At 46.9% G+C, this 19,610-nt stretch overlaps 2 protein-coding genes across 6 annotated transcripts in view; one reads left to right on the top strand and one right to left on the bottom strand.

The window, feature by feature from the left end:
* The window catches only part of B3GAT1 (beta-1,3-glucuronyltransferase 1), a 66,377-nt gene extending 59,336 nt beyond the window's left edge, over nt 1-7,041 (top strand). For 3 of the 4 annotated variants that reach the window (XM_082201527.1, XM_082201528.1, XM_082201525.1), the window contains 2 exons: nt 1,969-2,090; nt 2,580-7,041. In XM_082201527.1, the coding sequence (XP_082057653.1) occupies nt 1,969-2,055 (87 nt within the window). In that variant the 3' untranslated portion in view covers nt 2,056-2,090; nt 2,580-7,041. The remainder of the gene's footprint in view (nt 1-1,968; nt 2,091-2,579) is intronic. The other variant, XM_082201526.1, reaches the window with a different exon arrangement.
* A 561-nt stretch (nt 7,042-7,602) lies between these two features.
* The window catches only part of GLB1L2 (galactosidase beta 1 like 2), a 74,238-nt gene continuing 62,230 nt past the window's right edge, over nt 7,603-19,610 (bottom strand). For both annotated transcript variants that reach the window (XM_082201409.1, XM_082201410.1), the window contains exons 17-20: nt 17,662-17,749; nt 12,019-12,133; nt 11,083-11,199; nt 7,603-9,950 (exon numbers count right to left, since the gene is read on the bottom strand). In XM_082201409.1, the coding sequence (XP_082057535.1) occupies nt 9,864-9,950; nt 11,083-11,199; nt 12,019-12,133; nt 17,662-17,749 (407 nt within the window). In that variant the 3' untranslated portion in view covers nt 7,603-9,863. The remainder of the gene's footprint in view (nt 9,951-11,082; nt 11,200-12,018; nt 12,134-17,661; nt 17,750-19,610) is intronic.

The raw sequence follows: 19,610 nt of genomic DNA, 5'->3' as shown, positions 1-19,610 counted from the left end.
GGCTCTTCCCCTCTGGTTTGGGGGACCGCTGATTTGCTTTCATGTGGTCCCAAAGGCCAAAAACAAACAAAACAAATTATCAAGAGCCTTTGGTCTTTTTTGCAGTTTGCAGCACAGCCTGAACCTGGGCCTAAGCCATAAGAAAAGGGCAAAAACCCATTTTTATGAACCACAGGGTATGAGACTGGGAGGAGGGAGGCCTGTCTTCTGTTCCACATGCCAGTTGAGAACACCTCTCTCTTGCAGAGCGAAGTGCGCCTTTCATTTTAATGGGGGGGGGGGACCCCTGTATCAAAAGTTGGGAAAGGGAGAAGGAGGAGGGTCTGCCCCACAAGCCGGCAGAAATCCTTTCATCTTCCATAAGCAGCCCTGACTCCCGTTTCCAGACAGCCAGGCCATCTTTCTTGCCAGGCAGTAAAAGGAGCCTACAGCTTTGAGCATAAAATGGGATCGATTGAACATGCAGTTCATTGTCATGGCAACAGGACGAGGTGAGGAGCGTCAAGAGGAAGAGCTGAAGGGGAACGGGAGGGTTTCTCTCCAAAGGGCCACGCTGGTGGCAGCAGACAGAAAGAGCAGGGGGAGAAGGAACCTGTAAACAAAGGAGTCACTGGGCACAGACCTTTGCTTAGGGAGGGAGTTTGCCAAGTTTGAGAATGGGGCCCAGGGAGGTTACGTTCCTGCTTGGCAGAAAGCAACATTTGGTACCTGGCATCTGCTGCTCATACACCTGCAGCCAGCATGATGTACAACAGGGGGCGACAAATCCTTTTCAGCCTGTAGAAGAGTTCAGAGAGCCAAGCAAGGGGACCTGGAGGCCGTATTTTGCCCCCAGGCCAGAGGTTCCCACTCCTGCTATATGAGAGAGAGAAATAATACAGAAATACATTCCTCCCTGTGTGTGCAACATTCCAACTCATTTATGCAAGAGACTATGAGAGGAGGCTATTTTATTTTTAACCATAGACACACTGCCAATCAAACTCTTGTTTCTGGAGCGGATCCTGTTGATAAGTCTGCCACTTTAGGGAAACTTGCACCAATTTTCTCAACCATTGCTTGGACACAGGTAACTGGGCTGGTCTGTACTGCAGAACACGGACAATCTTAGCAGCTCAGAAAAGATTCAGAAGCAGCAATCTGGTGGAGAGATGACTGTGAGTCTCAATCTGGTAACTTGAATACAATAATGGGTACAACAGCTCTTGCACTTGGAGTGACGGCATCTAATGCTAGAGACCAGTGGGTCTGAGCACAATTAAAACTCCACTAGAGATGGAACAAGTCAACCTGATCTGTCAAATTGCACAAGTGATTCAGGTACAGGAGAGATCGGCAGCTGGTGGCTCAGTCACTCAGTTCAGCCCTCAGAGGCTCCCCTTTTTTTCTTGCTCCACATCTGGAACTGAAAAAGCAAGGGGAGAGCAATTTGCCAAGCATCTGTCAGGCCCCAAATCATGGCTAGCAGCACATCTGACTCATTGGGTTGCCAGTTGCACAGATCTTGCCTAGCCTTTGGGCAAGCTTACATGGGAATGGGTTCAAGGGGGGTATTTTCTCATACCTCCACCGAAAAGGTAGCTGGTGTCTCTACAGCAAATCATACGTCACAGGAATATGTAAGGGCTGGCAAAAAGATGGATAAGCCCAAGGACTGTGACTGTTGATAAGACAAGTGCACAGGTCAGTCAGCAAGTGTGCCAAAGGATGGGGTTAATGCCCTGAAACACGATGCCATAAAATGGGTCATTTCTGCCCATGCTCCATTTCCCTGTCTTATTGGCTCACAAGAAACAGAAGAGGAAGGAGGGGAAAAAACCCATAAGGCTTTTTACCAACTTACTCCAAGGTTTTGAGAGTTGGGGAATTTGAGACTTAGCCTCTGGAGGATTTGGTTCGCTGTGCTGCTGGTTTGCTAATGTTCAGGTGATAGAGATCTAACTTCTTTCCTCCCTTCTTCTCATGCAGATCCTTGTTTGGCACACAAGGACAGAGAAACCCGTGCTGGTGAACGAGGGGAAAAAAGGCTTCACAGATCCAAACGTGGAAATTTGACATTGTGTTGCAAAGAGAGAGAAAACAAATAGCAGGTATCATTTTTTAGAATTCCTACATTCACATCACTATGGTCACAAACCATTAGCTGTGGGCCTGTTTCACCATCTCCTTTGTAATGTTTAGCACAACTTTTTTAAAAAATGTGTATGTTTTTTACCCTGCAAGCTGCTTTGAGACACATGGGGGAAAGCAGGGTAAACATTTTTAAAAACATAAATATATATATAGTGTCATTCAGCCACAGTGATGTGTTTTCCCATTTGCTGGTTGGTGAGGACAGGGAAGGAAATGCATAGCATTGTGACATTATGGTGGTACGAATTGTTATAGAAGAGAGTGTTAGAATATGGCAAAAAGATCCCAATTTCATTTAGAAACATCAAGGTTCGGTTGAGGTGTCATTCTAGCCAAAGACTTGATAAAATAATACTTAAATATAAGGTTTGGTCAGAAGCAAAAGAACAGCATCTTGTCCTCGAGAGGCAAATCTGTGACATTCAAGCTGATGTTTTAATCCGCAGCCTCTTCCCTCTCGCGAAGTCCTTGAGCCAGCCAGCCAGCCAGCCTCCAAGAACAGCCTGGATACGTCGAATAGACTGGCTATTCAGCTCAGTTACTCTCAAACTGACCGAAACTGCTCAGACTTACCTGAACTTCCTCGTAGACTCTTGAATGAAGAAGGAAAACAACACAACTGACCCTCTGGAGACAAACCAGTTTTGTTTTTGTTTTAAAGAAAAAGCACAGAAGTCATGGAGTTGGCATCACTTTTGGTCCAAAGCGCAGAGCCTCACAGGTTGTGTGGATGGAAGGCAAGGACGATGAAGGCAAAAGAATGCCTGCCCGGGAAGCTCCCTCCAGGAGTCAAGGATCAGACCAATGGGCGGACTTCCAAAGGATATTGATAAGGACAATGGTTGCCATTTTCACCCTTGATGGATTCCTCTCTCCTGTCCCCATCCTAGCAGGCATGGACTACATACTTGGGCACAACCAGGGAAAAGAGATCTCTACTTTGAGAGGAACACTGCCTTTGGCAGTGGCACCTTTGCTCTTAAATTATATTTATTATGCTGTAAGAGATGGCAGCGTTTGGCCATGATGTGGGGGAAAGGGAAGTAGAAAAAAAGAATGCTAATTTTAAACTAGCAAATAACCATCTGGGCCCCTTTCCTGCAATTCGTACCTCTCCCCTGCTCCAAGAGGATTGAAGAGGTTGTGTCCTCCCCCACCCCCCAGGTCTTGGCTAATTCTACACAACCTAGATCAGTGCTTCCCAATTAGCTAATTACTGAGGACCCCTTATTTTTCAAAAGCCAAGCCATGGACCCCCTACTTTTGAAAATTTTGATAACTCTGTGGTAGTTACTTCTCCAAAGCAATTTCATGAACAAAAAGTGCAGAGGTATACTAAGAAACAGGCTAGAGCTAAGCGATATCCGTTTTTCAACATTGTGATATATCAGCAGCTAAACATTGCAATATTCTGATATATCATGATATCTGAAATTGGGGATCAGGCATGGGGATGAGGGAAGGAGCAGTCACGGAGATCGAATGGGGGGGAGGAGAGGAAGCGGAGTCACCTCCACCACATGGCTTGGGGAGAGGGAATGAGGATGGGGGTGTATCAAGCCGCCCTCAGTGGGGCAGCCAGCGGTGGCACCAGCAAAGATGCACATCCACTGTGGCTGCTGCTGTTTTCCTGCTGACTGAGAAAAGCTGCTCCACCTAAGCTCAGATCAGCAGTGTTATCAGCTGAGATCATCGTGCGATATCGGCAGTGCCTTGAAGCTGGTTGCCCTGCTCTCCCTAACACGAGGAGCGATATATTCCTGCGTATTTCTGGGCACAAATTGTTATTGTGGTGTTATTTCAAAATGGATTTTGGCCAATATATTGAAAAATCCCACGGCTCTAAAACAGACCATAAAATTTGTTGCATTACCATGCAAAAGCAACATAAATTTAGTTGGGGGGGCAAGGGATGAGGCCGCAGCCACAGACCCCCTAGGCGCTTTCCACAGACCCCTGAACCCCTAATTGGAAACCACTGACCTAGATCAAGGCATCTCTGACCGACTTCTTTTGTGGATCATTTGCCCGACCCTTCTAAGCTGGGCCTATCTCACTGCACACATCACTCAAGGCATCAGGTTTTCCCCATATTCGTGTCAACCTCACGTGGGTTAGGATAAGGCTTGTGAGCTGACCACCACCACCACATCCCCAGCAACAAACCGTACAGCAGAAGATCGTTCCCAGCAATGGGCTGAAAATACTGTTTTGACCCCGCTTGTAACTTTCTAGGGTGTAGAGAGAAAAATGAAGGTTTTTTCATATCACAAGTTTCTTGCCAAGGGTCTTCAGAACATATGGCACTGATTTGGGGTGCATCCTCCAGTCTGTTTTCCAACTTTGTGATGTTGAAGCTACTCCATTAGGAGAAATGTGTCACTGCCCTACCAACATGTCTGCCCACAGGCAGCCGGAGGGGGGAGGGCTCTGTCTGACAATGACTCTGGCTCCACTTATTGCTGGCCTCCCTGCTTTTCTCCCTGTCTCAATGGGCATCAGTCAATGCTGCCCAAAGCCATGTGTGATGCTTTGAAAACCACTGAACTGGCTGACCTTGTGAACAGGGGTGGCAGATTGGGGAGGCTATTTCAGCTCGCCCCTCATTTGATTAGACAAAAGGAAACATGTATTTATGTTCTGGGCATTGCACAATGATCACATAACCCTTTGGACCAACTTGCCACTGAATTTCTGGCCTATATATGTTGGTCATCAAGTCAAAAAGCAAATGAGGGCCAAGAAGACACGGGCCAATAGCAAATATTTAGTTTGTTAATCCTGACAACTTCCATGCAAATATGCATGTTTTGTGGTGGAGGGCTGGTGCAAACATCTTTCAAGGCAAGCCGACTCAGGTCTGTACCACTTCAGATTTAGAGGTGTGGGACCCTAAACATCCCCCTATACAAAACAAAAGAAAAACCTCCCTGCATTTGGCAAGCTGGCACATTGGGGAGTCGGCTACACTGAATTTTTATCTCATGTGTTTAATGTCCTGCATGCAGGGACAGTATTATGTAGAGGACTGCTCAACCATACCAGCATACCTCTATTCTGAAGTGCTACAGTACAGAGTTCCATAGATCAAAACATTTTTTAAATGCTCTGGAAATAGGCAAGAACAAACCTCAGACTGTGGTGCCCTGTGGCACTAATGTGGACCACCCCGTTTCAAAACATACTTGTTACCATTGTTCAAAAACGGGCATTTTTGCAACAGAGTCTTGCTTTTGCTTAACCAGGAGGCTGTATTTCTGTGTAGCCCTTATATGAAGGAATGTTGGCCAAATCTCAGTGGAGATAGGTGTTCCTTTGCCTATCTCATGCAATGACAGTTAGAAGTATGGCACTTTATTTTTAAGACAGATCAGCTGGTTGGTCCACCGAAAAACAATTACCTTTCTTAATTTGTTTCTAACTTCCATGCCACAAAGGCCAGCAGAATCATCAAACAATGAATGTGAGAAATGAGTGGCAGGTATTTTTGTTCCTTGGGTCTCTTTATTCTGCCTGTTGGAGCCAGTGTCACGAGGTCAGAGTGAATCAAGAATCATGGAAATGTACTGACAAGCCTGATCTGCACTGGGGTGGTGGGCTGATTTGGGGAGCAAATAAAATGCAAGTTTTTGGTTATGTGCAACTATTGCTTTTCGAGAGAAACAAGTCATAAAAAGTGGGGGGAACACAACACATTTATCCTCTGACTATGCCTCTCTTTGAATCTGCTCAGATGAAGCCGGTTCAACACCACTGCTCCTGCATTGCCCAAAGATCAGCAGCGAGTGCTGGACTCCAAACACAGCAGAGCCCATGGCCCTGGACTATAGACCATGCCAATTTGAAAATGAGGTAGGGCTCAGCCACCAAACACACACCATACCCCTGCACAAAGAAAACTGACCTCTTCCTGAACATCTGGTTTTCTACATGGAGTGTATTTGGGGAATATCTGTATGGCTGTTATGTGGGAACGACAACCAACCAGATTTCTGCACCTGCTTTCTAAAGCGGAACAACTTGACCAAATGGTCTACAGGCAGTTCGTATTGGTGCTAAGAGTTCCACTTCCTGAATTACAGAGGCAGATTCCCATGACTCAGTGCAGCCCTACTTATGGATGGTCAAATAGCCATCCATACTATGGGGTGGGGAAGAGTTGGGTGATAAGAGTAGGAGGGGCTGTATGAAAAGTTATCTGTGGCTGAAATGCATTGCCCTGTGGATATAGACTGTGTTAATCCCCTGAAAATGTAAAAGACCAAAGAAAGATCCACCCATTCTGCCTGCCCCCTTCAAATTGTCTTCATAAATACATTCATGTACAAGGTGCCCTCACTGTCTCTTCACTTTCCTTTAAAAAAAAATATCAAAATGATATTTTGTGATGGTATTTGATCTATTTCAAAAGCACAATGGTATCTGCTAGCTACAGGAAAATAACCCTGTACAGGAAAATGCACTTTTTAAAACCCTTAACCCTAATTAGCTCAGATGCATAGACAGTGTGGAATCAAACCGCTCTTTGGACTAATGACAGATCTCTATACAGTTCCTGATATTTAAAATAATAATAAATGAAAAGGCAAGTTTAGGGTTGTTTTTTTTTCCATTTATGGCACTATTTATCAAAAACAATCAACTGGGGGGGGGAAACAACAAACAAGCCTTTAAACCAAGAAGGCTCTTTTGTTTCCAACTATGAAAAACTCTGCCTTTTAAATTTTTTTATTTTACTAAAATCCAGAACTCAACAGTTGCGAAATCTGAACGTCCAGCAGAACTGCTCATGTAGGGTTCCCCTCTGTGGTGAGGAGCCCCTAGCCTTCATAAATTTAAAACACAGCCCAGATCTAGCTTACAAAAGGTGGGTGGGGAGGAATTGAGAGGCATTTTGCTTAATTATTTTTTTAAAAAAAAAACTCACCAGATTTTAGATTTTACAACGCAGGAGTTGTTTCCAATGGCTGTCCTCTCCTATTTGCATGTGTCTGTTTTATTTACGGCAAAACAATAACCCTGCCAGGCTGCAGCAAATCATGGAGAAAATAAATAAAGGAATCAACAGGATGCATCCCAAGGAACTCCCATCCTTTTCGCTTGTTTCTTGCGAAGTTGCTCTTTGTTGACAGTGGGGACTCGGACCTTGGACACGGATGCAAAAACAGGGGCACGTTGGCTCTGAGAGCTGGGATGGTGGCTGGTGCTTTGAGTGAGCAGCAAGAGGTCCAAATGGAGGATGCTGGGTTTGGTTTTGTTGTTCTTTTTTTCTTTTTTTTTACAGCTGCACTGTCTGTTCAAATTTTAATCCAACTGTATTTAATTTCTTAAATAAAATTAAATATGGTTTTTAACAGCCAGAAGCCCCTTGAAATCTCTCACGCCTGCGGCCGCTGGGGAGGCAATGCTTAGGAAGGGAAGCGGAGCCAGGGGGCTGTGGTTAAATGGCTTCCTGAAATGGCCTGACCCAACCAGCATCTGGGAGGTTGGGTGCCAAATTCCCTCCTCTCTTTTTTTCAATTTGGAGCAGGGGAGAGGCAGCTTGGGAAATGCAGTCTGTTGCAAGCTACCAGCAAGAGATGTCATCCGAGCAGAAGGGAATACTCCCCAAACGGTCACTAATATGGTTGCTGCAGTGTTTGATTATGAACCATGAAAGATGAAACTGAGAAGCTTTTGGGCGGTTTTTGAAAAGGGTGGGGAGAGAAGCAGGCCTCTAAAAAACAGAGTGGATGAAGCATTACACCTTTTCCGAGTCTTCCCTTTTTTAAGGCCAGTGTTCCAGCTACAAAATGCAAAAATGCCAGGGGTCCCGGCTGCAAATGCAGTCAGCCTCTCCCTTGCATTGCTTTCTCAAGCTAAACATCTGGAAACAAAGGGGGGGCACTGTGCTGCAAAGATGAAGCATCCGCTCTTTCAAGTTGACTCTCCAGATGTCCAGTGCTGCTAGAGCCGCACACTGGTGCCAACAGGAGCCAGAGAGGTATTCTAGTTGCAAAGAAACACAGGCTCTCACTCCCATGATGCAGGAGACAACCCTGAGGACTATGCAGAAAGCAGCCCTGTTTACAGCTTCTGCACTGCAACAGGGATGGGGAAGCTGCGGCCTTCTGCACGTTGCTGAGCTCCCAACCGGCCCCTGTGGCAAGGGATGATGGGAGCTGCAGTCCAGCCATGTCTGGTGGACCACAGATTCTCCCCAACCATCCAAGGTAGTATAATTCCAGGATGTGTCTAGGATGGTGGTGGTTGATATTTCAGAAGGCTTCCCTGCATAGCAAATGTCTGCAATATGGTAAAGAGAGAATGGTTAAGGTAGCTACTGCCAGCTGCCCAAGTTTACCACATGCAGGGAGATTGTTCAAAAAAATATGGCACGCACACACAGACCCCTGAATTCTGAAGTGGTACAGTCTCCACCACCACCATTTGGCGAAGTGTGTAGATGGGCTCTTAAAGTTTCCCACAGCCGCCTAAAGAGAGAGCAACAGTTGATACAAATCCCACCCGCAGAATGCTAAAACTACAGGATCGCTGCACTAGTTCCCAAGACTGTATGTGCGGACTTTGATTTTACTGAGTGCATCTCTTTGCTACAACGTCCCCCTCCTCTTTTCCTCAGTCTCCTTTTGGGGCTCTGCAAGATCTGCCAATCGCGTTACATTCACCATTGTGAGGGGGGTGCCCCATGGCAATGACTCGGTGCTGTGTTTCTAAGGAACGCCAGCAACTGGGGGCGTGGGGAAAAGCCCCCCACATCCATGCTTGTCAGTGGCTGCAGGAATTTGTCGCAGGGCAGTGGAGGTTCTCAGTGCAATGGCAGGGATCCACCTAGGCAGGGGCCCCTGGAGTTACAGCAATAGTGTTAGGTGCTCCATGTCCCCAGCAGCAAGAGTTCTTGGCACCCTCTTGTTCGAACTGTAACTGAAAGCATGCAAGTTCATGGCATGCTGCGAATGTGGAACCTTCACCCACTTCAATATGGCTTTCACGGGACTCCCCACCCATGGCTGGCATTTAAAGGACCAAACTGAAAGCAACTAGTCGGGTGCCTTTCGGGTTAACAACATAAGATACCTTGGCTGGAACTCTTAGACTAATGCAAAAATTGTGAACAGTGCCATCCTACCCAGCCAAATGACCACACTGGGAGACTAAAAATGGAATAGTAATAAAAAGATTCCCTTTTCTTCACAGTAAGGAGGTCTTCAATTGTCTGAAAATCCCAGCAGATGAGCGGAGAGGTCGGCTACTTGCAGGTGTCAAAGAGAACAAAAAGACGTCCAACTCAAGCCGAATTGTTTGTGGATCAGCTTCTGAATCCAGTGGATCCCTGACAGGCCTTGCACACTGATCCCGCAGAGAGATTCTCCGCATTTTTTGTTCCAGCCAGGGCAAGAGAACCAGTAGCAGAGCTGAACTCCTCTAGGGAAAGGACTCCTAGATACGTTGGATTTCCTCCCTACTTCCAGTGTTTGAAGTCAGCCTCTTAAATTCATCGACAGTGTGAGCATTCAGCAACCAGACTCCACCCAAGCCCTGGAAATTCATCGATGGAGACGGGGGGCACACCTTTCACAAGGGTTTGGAGGAAGAAGTGGAGCCTTCCCTGCATCCAAGCCCTCCCTGCCTCCCTCCCACAAATCCATTTCAGACGCATGCCCTCAAATGAACCAGCTGGGGTGGGGGGTGAAGCAGTCAGGGATGAGCCCCCCACCCCCTGTCCTGGTTCAGCCCACATACTGGCTCCGTCCGAGGAAAGGCAAGTCTGTGGACTGGATGATTCGCCCTGCAGCACGCTCTTCAAAAATAATGATCTGGGAAGGAAATAGAAAGAAAAGGAACAGTTTGACACAAGTAACGGAATACGCTTGACTCTGCATTCATACAAAGTAGTAGTTGTTGTCGCTGGCATCTGAAAAATGATAGGCGTATCTGCTGGGATTAGTAAGAGCTAGAATACTTCCATGTGGTTCATGTACTTCAAAAACTTTCACAAGCACATTCCCCACATTTTCCTCAGGGACAGTGAAGTCATGGTGAAGGGTGGACAGGCCAGCGTTCTCCTCCTCCCATCATTCCTTGCAAACTCTATGCATGCCCTGGAAGCAATAAACCTGGAGGGAATTGGCTTCTCTACGGCATTGATCACACATAAGGAAAAAGTACTTCTGCAGATCTAATTCAGGTGCCTAGGCTCTGAAACCTGGGTTCAAAACTTCACTCCACCATTAAACTCCCTGAGGGACTTAGTCATAGTCTTGCAGCTTAACTTCCCTCAAAGGGTTGATGTGAGGACAAATAAGGGAGGAGGGAGAACCATGTGTACCACCTTGAGCTCCTTGGAGGGAGTGTGGGATATAAATGCAGTAAAAGAAACCAGCTTTCTTTTGTGTTGTTCGCACACATCCTTTTGTTATAGGGCACATTTCTCAGATTTACACCCAGAAGCATAAAACATAAACAACCACAGGAACTAAGAGAGTTCATAATTCTTCCCTAATTAAGAGTCCACTCCTAGCCTTCCATGCTCCTCTGCTGCTTCAGCAACGAAGGATCAACCTTTTGCGCAAATGCTAATCACATGCCATAGATATATTTTTTAAAATGTGAGCTTAACTCGGAGCTGTTTTTTTATCATGCACACTTCCCCTTTAAAACTGTTTTTATTTTATCTGCACTTTGATCACTATGACTATATCCACGAGTTTTAAAGTCCTGCTTTCGTTGCTGTTTTTAATGAATATATTCTATACTAGAGATACTTTTCGATTAAGCGGTATACAAAATATTGCTAAACAAATACATGATACCTGACCATCAGACATTTTGGTAGGGCTCATATGAGCTGCAGTCCAACAACATCTGGAGGGCAGGGCGATGACCTACCCCTGGAATCTGCCAAGGTAGGTTGTTACAGCTTTTGTGGGTGCCAATCGGGCAACTCACCTCATTGTGCCCTTGCTGGAGCCATGTGGCTGGGAGGTAGAGTGTTCCTTGAGGGCCAATTTTCCAGTAGCGGCCGAGGTTCTGACCATTGACAAAGACAACACCTTTGCTCCAACCCTAGGAAACAGAGATGGGTCAGGAGTGCAGTAACAGAATATGTGGACATTCTAGAATGCAGCTAACATTTCTACAGATGGCCTGGGCAAATATGGGGAAATGGCAGAAAACTTTCACCACCTCCTTCTCCAGACTTGATGCTGCCATAAAAGAGCCAATGTGGTGTAGTGGTTAGGGCATCAGACTAGGACCCGGGAGACTGGGGTTCAAATCCTCACTAAGCCACGAAGCTCCCTTGGTGGCCAGTCATTGCCTCTCAGCCTAACCTACCTCACTGATGCCACACTTTCCTATTCCCACTGCAAGAATAAATAAAAATGCATTTACATGTTTCAGAAAGTGTCCTAGGAAAGTGGAATCTTTTAGAGGAGTTATCGTCAAATCAAACCTAGATCAATTTTAGAATGTGTATACTAGATTCTCCCTGCACCTCACTCCCACGTCCCTCAAAAAAAGGTAGTGACTAGGTCTCACAAGATGATTTCATGTGGAATGCACAACAAATTCAGTTGTCTGTTCCTTTGAATGAGGCTCACGGTGTACAATCCAACCAGCTGCAGCTAATAATGTTGTAATCAGTGCACAGCAATGGTTTGGACGTGCATCACAAAGAATGCATAGATTTCCAACAATGCGATGACAGTGTCGAAGGCGAAAACACGCAGGCATAAAGGAACAGATTCTGCACACCTCTAGCTGTAGCGGATACACAATTCTTGCTGCCAAGGACCCTGTTGTCTAAAAAGAAGCCCAACCGCTCATCAACAAAGGCCCTTCTCTCCAGCATCTCTTCTTAAGGCCTCTGATCCAGCAACTCACCTCTAGCTTCAAGAAAGTGTCCTGAGGCATATGTTGCACCTGAAGGGTTCCCCGGAAGAACGCTGGGCCCATTGCGCTGTCAGGGACGGCACTCCAAGGAGTGGTCCCACGTAGGCTGTGGGGAGAAAGCAGATGATGAGAAGAAAAGAAGAAGCTGCATCCCAGGCTGGATAATTTTGGGGACCAATTTTGATGCAGGGAGAGCCTTACTGGTTGGCAATTTTGCCTTGGGAACGCTTTGAGGCTGCATCCTGGTTCAAGTCCACTTTGGGAAACTGAGATCCAGCCACGCATCAAAGGTCACAAACATCCTCTTCTCCACCCTGCCCCAGTCACCCCCCAGCACACTAAAAGGAAGTTACGGAATATCAACTTTTCCACAGTTGTGTGAACTGGTTCTCATTTGGCTCACAGCAGCAAAAAAACCCAGAATTTGGCTCAAGCCCCCAAGAGCTTATGCTAAGTATCTGGGGGAGCAAGAATTGGGGGGTGACGTTTTCTCAAAGGTTAAAATTGCTCTTCCTTGCACTGTATGGGAAAATTTCAGGAGGGCAGAATGGGAAAGGGACCTCAACCACAACTGCTATAAAATGCTCATATTCAAGGTGGACAGTGTCAAACATGAACCCTCAAGGATTATAGCAACATAAAGATACCATCTTATTATACCAAGTCAAAGTATGTTTCCATATAACCCATATAGCGCAGCAGCACCCCAGGGTTTAGGTACATGACTTTCCCATCACCTGTTATTTAACCCTTTTAAAACCAATACCTCAAGGTAATCGCCTCTCCCCATATCAAGCAACCTGGACCCTGCAATCGTCACCTGGGGCCCTTCTTTGTGTGCCCCATCTGTAGAAGTCTGTAGGGTAGGAACATGAGGCCAGGCCTTTTCAGTGGTGGCTCCTCGCTTGTGGAATGCTCTCCTCAGGGAGGCCTGCCTGGCGCCATCATTACATATCTTTAGGTGCCAGGCAGAAACATTCCTTTTAATCAGGCCGTTGGCTTTTAACTATCTGTGGCCGTTTTGTGTGGGTGGGATGCTTTAATACAGGGTTTTCTTGATGCTGGTTTTAACATTTGTTTGTTTGTGTTTGTTTATTTTTGCTTAAGATATTGTGATCACTTTGAGCTGCTGTGGCAAAAACCAGCAACTATTAAATTAGTAAATACAGTGGTGCCCCGCAAGACGAATGCCTCGCAAGACGGAAAACTCGCTAGACGAAAGAGTTTTCCGTTTTGGAGGTGCTTCGCAAAACGAATCTCCTATGGGCTTGCTTCGCAAGACGAAAATGTCTTGCGAGTTCCTTCGGGGTTTTTTCCTCCCCCCCCCTTTTCTAAGCCGCTAAGCCGCTTATCTGCTTATCCGCTAAGCCGATAAGCCACTAAAAGCCGCTAAAAGCCGCTAATAGCGCTAATCCGCTAAACCGTCAATGGGCTTGCTTCGCAAGACGAAAAAACCGCAAGACAAAGAGACTCACAAAACGGATTCTTTTCGTCTTGCGAGGCACCACTGTAACACCAACGCTATCATAGCCAGAAAAAGTCTCCAAGGATGGAGGTCGTGTGTGTGTGTGCAGGATGAAAAGGCTCCTGTTCGAAAGCTGGCTGGAAGACACCGCAACATCTTGCCGCAGGTTCTATTTGCTCCTTCTGCTGCAGTGAGGGCTAATTGCTGAGTAAGAGCTGCAGGAGGGGGGGGGTGTTCGGAGAAGGCTTCAACAACTGGCATTTCCATGATGTGGCAACTCCCCACCACCTGCCTCCAAGGAAGGCAGCAGCTTTCAACCCTCATCTGGCTGTGTTAGGGTTTCTAGGCACTGTTGCATTGACAGAGCAGAACAGCTATGAAAAATGATCGCCTGCATCCCTCCTTGCACAAGGAATATTCAGCTGATTCGTATACCCTGGGACAAACAAACCCTCACCGGTTTTGTTTGTTTTTTTTCTCTTTACCTTTCCCATTTCTGATTCCCTCCGGCTCACACCTCCAGGTTGCCACCTTGCTATCAAGAGCAGCCTCAGTGTGACCGCTCAAGAGATGAGATGAGCAGTCTTTCAAGATAGGCAACTCCACCTCCCTCTTCTCACCAACCAGAAACCCCAACCTCAAGGACGGCAGGCGAGATGACTGCACGTCTACGGAGAGACGGGGAATGCCAGTTCGCATTCCATCTAATCCCTTCCAGCTCCCCAGGGCTGTGTATATTTTCTTATTAAAAGGCCCCTTTTACATGCCCGGAGGCGACAGCGCTGTAACAAACTCCAGGACCCTAATCCGATAAAGGGGCTTCCTTCAGATGCGCTAAGTCAGTGGCAGCGGCAAACTGGGAGATGCTCTGTGAGAGGTGAGATCGCTGGCTCAGCGGAATTGCGCCTCTGCCCTATACGTCCGCAAGGCAAACAGGTTTTTAATGGCTAATGGCTCATCTAGCATAGTTCTGGAGAGAAGAAAATCGACTGGGGCCTGAGTTCTGTTCAAGATGATCCACACGTGCTGCGTGGGTGGGTGGGACTTCTCTGAGTAAGAGCTATTTTCCGGGAAGAACAGTCAACATTGATCCTGTGCAACTCTCTAAGGACCAGGGGTGTGTGGGTGGGTATTAAAACAATGATGTTTTGTTTTTATCTACTAAGCCAGGCTTTGCCCACCGGGTGCCCTCCAAATGCTGTGAACGACAACTCTCACCAGCCCCAGGCAGCAAGGTAAAGCCTGTACATACTAAGTAATACACACTGTTGTGTTGTATGCAATACATCAGTGGTAAGGATATACTCTGTGTGCAATAAAACATTTAAAATATTAATAAAGGTCTTTCCCTCTCTATTAAATTTTCTTTTCTTTTGAAGCAAAGAACATTTTCTACATTGAAAAGAAAAGGGAAGTAAATGCAATGCTGTGCAGTGGTTAGAGCGCTGAACTAGGATGAAATAGACTGGATTCAAATTCCCACTCAGCCAGAGGTGACCTTTGGCAATCACTCCTTCCTCACTCAGGAGCAGGGAGATGTTTTCTGCCTAGGGATGTGCTTCCTTGGGCACAATCACTGGAAACAGGTCACACCAGCAGTCGGCGGGGGGGGGGGGAGGACAGGACTAGAGTAATGAGGGGACAGAATTGTCTCTTCGCTGTCTCATAGAATTGTAGAGTTGGAAGGGACCATGATGGCCAACCCCACTGCAATGCTGAAATCTTTTGCCCAACGTGTGCCTCGAACCCATGACCCTAAGATTAAGAGTCTCTCGTCTCTCTTTTTGCCACCCACTTCTCCCTCCTCCCCCGTCTTTCTCAGTTATCAGGTGACCTGAGGAGGAACAGATCACTCTTGGCAGAGGTCAGACTTGATTGCCTGAAGAGCCCTTTTGAGATTAGGCTGAAGCCTAATGCACCCAGAGAGCCACAAGATGCCAACCCCAACTTAGCCTAAGATACCTCACAGGGTTGCTGTGAGGACAGAAACAGGGGGGAACTATGTACCCAACTCCGAGCAAACCAGAGAATGGACGGGCCACAAAGGGAATACATGAAAGCTTCCCCAGGCCAAAATGCTGCTGGTGTCCCACAAGCTACACCCAGGTGGTCCCCAGCATGTCTGTCAAAATACAATTTGAAGTCATGCAGGGTTAACCACAGTGGCTTTCAATTGCTACAAGAGGCAGAAACAGCCATTAAGTGGTCTGCGAAGACTGTCATCAGTTTTCAAGGGGAGACTGATAGGAAGAACATCCATAACTAGGGTTGCTTGAAATTCATTTTACTAACATCTCTGAGGATCGGGACAGAATGATTGTTCAGATTCTGTGGGGTGGAGGGGAGGTTTGGGAATCACTGCCCTAGACTGCACGACGCCTCTGCTGCTGTCCATAGAAATTAAGTACAGCAAAGAGTCAACTGGCCTGAATTCTTCCTGTTTAACGCCTACTTTTCTGCACACAGCGAGCTTTATTCAGGCATGCATTCCTCCCTTCCCAAAATGCCAGAATCTGGGGAAAGTCTCACCACTTGAACTTGCTTGCTGTATACGTTGCCCTAGGTGCCATGGATTGTGCACAAGGCAGGACTCCCCAGAAAAAGAAGGATCAAAGGAGACTAGAAAGGGAATGCAAGAAGAACACAAGAAGAGCCAATGGCCCATCTAGTCCAGAACCCTGTTCTCACAGCGGCCACCCAAATGGCTGTGGAAAACCCTCAAACCAGTTCCGAGTACAAGGGCCCTCTCCCCTCCTGTGGCTTCCAGCAACTGATTTTCAGAAACAATACACGGTCACAAAGCCTCTCTAAAGGATGCTATCAGTCTGCGTGGGATGATAAGCCCCTTATGATTCGGGGGGAATTACTGGCCTGGAACAGTCACAGGAACAGCGGTGGCATTATCTGAGCTAAGCTCAGGACAACCACGGTTCAGTGCTGCGCGCTCTGGCACCCCACAAAGAGATTTCCACCTTCTTCTTATCCTTTCCGAAGAGTCAACACCCGTTCAGCGATGGCGCCGCTTGCTGATCTGGTTTTCCTTGCTGCGCAGCACCTCTACGCCTCACGCCCCCCGCCCACTTTTTGCTGGGAACTTGCAACTGCAAAGGACTTTAGCAGGGAGAGGAGGCTGATGGAGCTTGCCCTGGAAAAGCAAGTGCCTTCACAGCAGAAAAAAAAGAAGAGAGAGCTGCAGCTAAACCACCTGCAACCTAGCAAGGGAAACAATCTCTTTCTGGAGAGCTTTGTGACTCAGTCACCAAAGTTCCTTAGGGTCAAAAAACAGAAAGGAAGACCCTCCCCGCCAAAACAATCCTCGGATTTTAGCCAAGAAACAAGCTGCATTTACAAAACAAAAGCAAAATGTGCTTTGACCTGGGATCACACTTTAAAAAAAAGGAATAGCTGGTTTAGAGGCAGAATTTTTTTTTTGGGGGGGGCACTGATGGGAGTTGTAGTCCAAAGTATCTGGAAGGCATAAAGCTTGAGAAGGGAAGCCTAGTGGCAGAAAAGGATTTGCTATTGCCCAGCTTTGCTGGCCGCTGCCTGTGCCATCACTAGCAAGGCTTGTTCCTGGTCCTGGAGCCTGGCATGGTCCCGTGTACAGAATTCAGCATCCCGGAAATCTTAGCTTTCTCTTTCCTTCTTTTAAATGGAAAGAATGGACTTCTTCAGGCAAGGCGCCATTAGGTTGTGGAACTCCCCTCCACAGAATCCCTGCATTGCTGGCTACCACAAAACACAACAATGGTGAGGACTGGGCAAGCACGCTCCACCCCCACCTATGGGAGAGTGCACTCTGCCCATGCCTGATGCATATGCGCACATGCACATGTGCACATAAGCAGCGCTATGCCCCTGGTTTTACCCATCCAAGCAGTTTTGATAGGACCACTGAGCAAAGCTGAGCTGCTGGGCTTGAGCAGAAATAAGAAGAGGCCTGAAATGTAGGCATCGATAAGGAAGGGCTGCTGCAGTGCTCTGTGTGTTTTTGTGAGGTACCTGGTCGTGATTTGCCAGCTCATTCCAGGACCAGATGCTGGCTTGCTTGGCAGGTGGAGTTGCTAACTAGGTCTTGTCCCTCTGCCAAATGCATTTGCTGTAAATAAGGGGAAAAGGGAAACAAGTAGTGACAACGGGGTATGCGGGTGTTGAGTATCTGCACAAACCTTTCTATGAAGCTGGGTTTCATGTCCAGGCTGTAAATCTTGAAGTTCCTCAAGGCGGTTTTGTTGAGATAGATATCACCAATTAAGCCTGCAAGAGAGACAAGAGTAAATGCCGAACTGAGCAGTGAGCCTGATGAATCAACTCTGGAAGCAGAGGGAACGAGCAAGCTGTGCTCAGCAGCAGCTGTCCTCTGCAGGAAGATCAGGGCCCGTAAGGCCCCTACTGGTATCGAAGAGAGAGGGGAAGTTCTACTGTGTCGGCAGAAATCATTCCACTTGTTGCAATGGCTCCCCCAGATTCCAGTCGCTGAATCATTGCTACTGTCCAAAGAGCTCCTTTAGCCCAAAGGGCTGAACACAGCTAGTGGGGATTATTGATCCAGCCCCCTGACACTTTAACTGGCAGATTGCTGCATCGCGTCTCAAAACACAAACTCTGTTTTCATTTCCAAAGCTGTTTGCCACGCAGCACTGGGAGAGCGAGAGGCAGCTGCTCAAGAAACACAAATCCAAATTTCCATTTGCGGCAAGGAGTTGGTTCTACAGTTACTTGAACCTTGATTTCTGGATATTGCATGCTTGCCGGGAGTCTTCACACTATAGGTTACATATGTTAGGAAGGCATCCCGGGGAGGAGAGAAGGTGTAGAGTAGAGTAGAGTAACTGAGGTGAACACAAAGGACATTAGGAAGCTGCCTCATACCATCTAGCTTTGCCTTTGCCTATCTAGCTTAGTTTTCTTGACAATGATGGGCAGCAAATCTCCAGGGTGTCAGACACAAGTCTCTCTCCCCCTACCTGGAGATGCTGGGGGATGAATCTGGGACCTTCTGCATGCAAACCAGAGCTACAAGCCTTCCCACAAAGGACAGGGGTGAGGGGCTTGGGTGCAAATAGAATGGGAAAGTAGGCTTTATGTTGTTCAAGAGAATAAATAAAAAGATTTCTCATAAAAGGCTGTGGCAATGAGGCAAAAAATCCTCTAATCCCCTGCTTTTCAAGCTGCAGAAGAGTTGGCTGATGATGTACAACACAGTGTGAATGGATCTTCCATAGATCAGCTCCCTGCTCCACAGCAAACCCCACACGATCACAACAGAAGCAGGCAAAGAGAGAGGACAGCCAGCCGGGGGGGGGTTGTGCCCAAAGCAGACTCGGGCGAAGGATATTCCAGAAATGCACTCGAGAAGACTCACAAGCAACCTGGCACATTAGATCACACCAAACTGGGCACCGCAACACAAGCTGTACCAAACTCCCCGAGCGAGAGGCTCCATGCGGCTGGCCATTCTCCTATCTCCCATGCATCAGTTTCCGTAGCTGGCTGCAACTGACCAAGCATTAAGGTGATGAAAGCAAAGGAGTGAAAGAGCAAGTGTGTTATGCCTGCCAAATCAAAGCTTCGGAAGCACTAACACGGCTCTGAAATAAATAGCAGGCGAAACGCCACATAATTGTTCAGGTAAGAAATATACCTTCAATGGGCCACTTATGCACAACCTTGTCAAAGAACTCCCCTCCCAGGAAAGATCTGCCTGGCACCTTCTATGTTAACCATTAGATTCCAAACAAAGTCGGCTCTGTTTAATGGGCCTTTAGTAATTGGTTTTGGTGTTAATTCTATTGCTAGTTTTGTGGCGGCTGTGGGTTGTGTTTGGTCAACTTGGTAAGTGTGCTTCCTTGGAGATCATTTGTTTTAAATGCTATTTTTTTCTGTATTGCACAGACATCCACAGGAGTTGGAAGACTCCTCAAAGGTAATCTAATCCAACACCCTGTTAGTGCAGGAAATCTACTACTAGAGAACCTGTTCATCAAACTTCCCTGCTTAAAAACTTATCAATGGCAAAAAAAAACCCTCCATAACCCTTGCTACCAACTGTGGCAGTGAGTCTTATAACTCCTATGTCTTAGTTCTTTGTCAGTAAACCAGTGTGGCCTACCACACA

This window comes from Podarcis vaucheri, assembly GCF_965113315.1.
Source record: "Podarcis vaucheri genome assembly, chromosome: 15".
Lineage (NCBI taxonomy): Eukaryota > Metazoa > Chordata > Lepidosauria > Squamata > Lacertidae > Podarcis > Podarcis vaucheri.
Note: the sequence above shows the minus strand (reverse complement) of the source record. Positions and strands in the feature narration are given on the sequence as shown.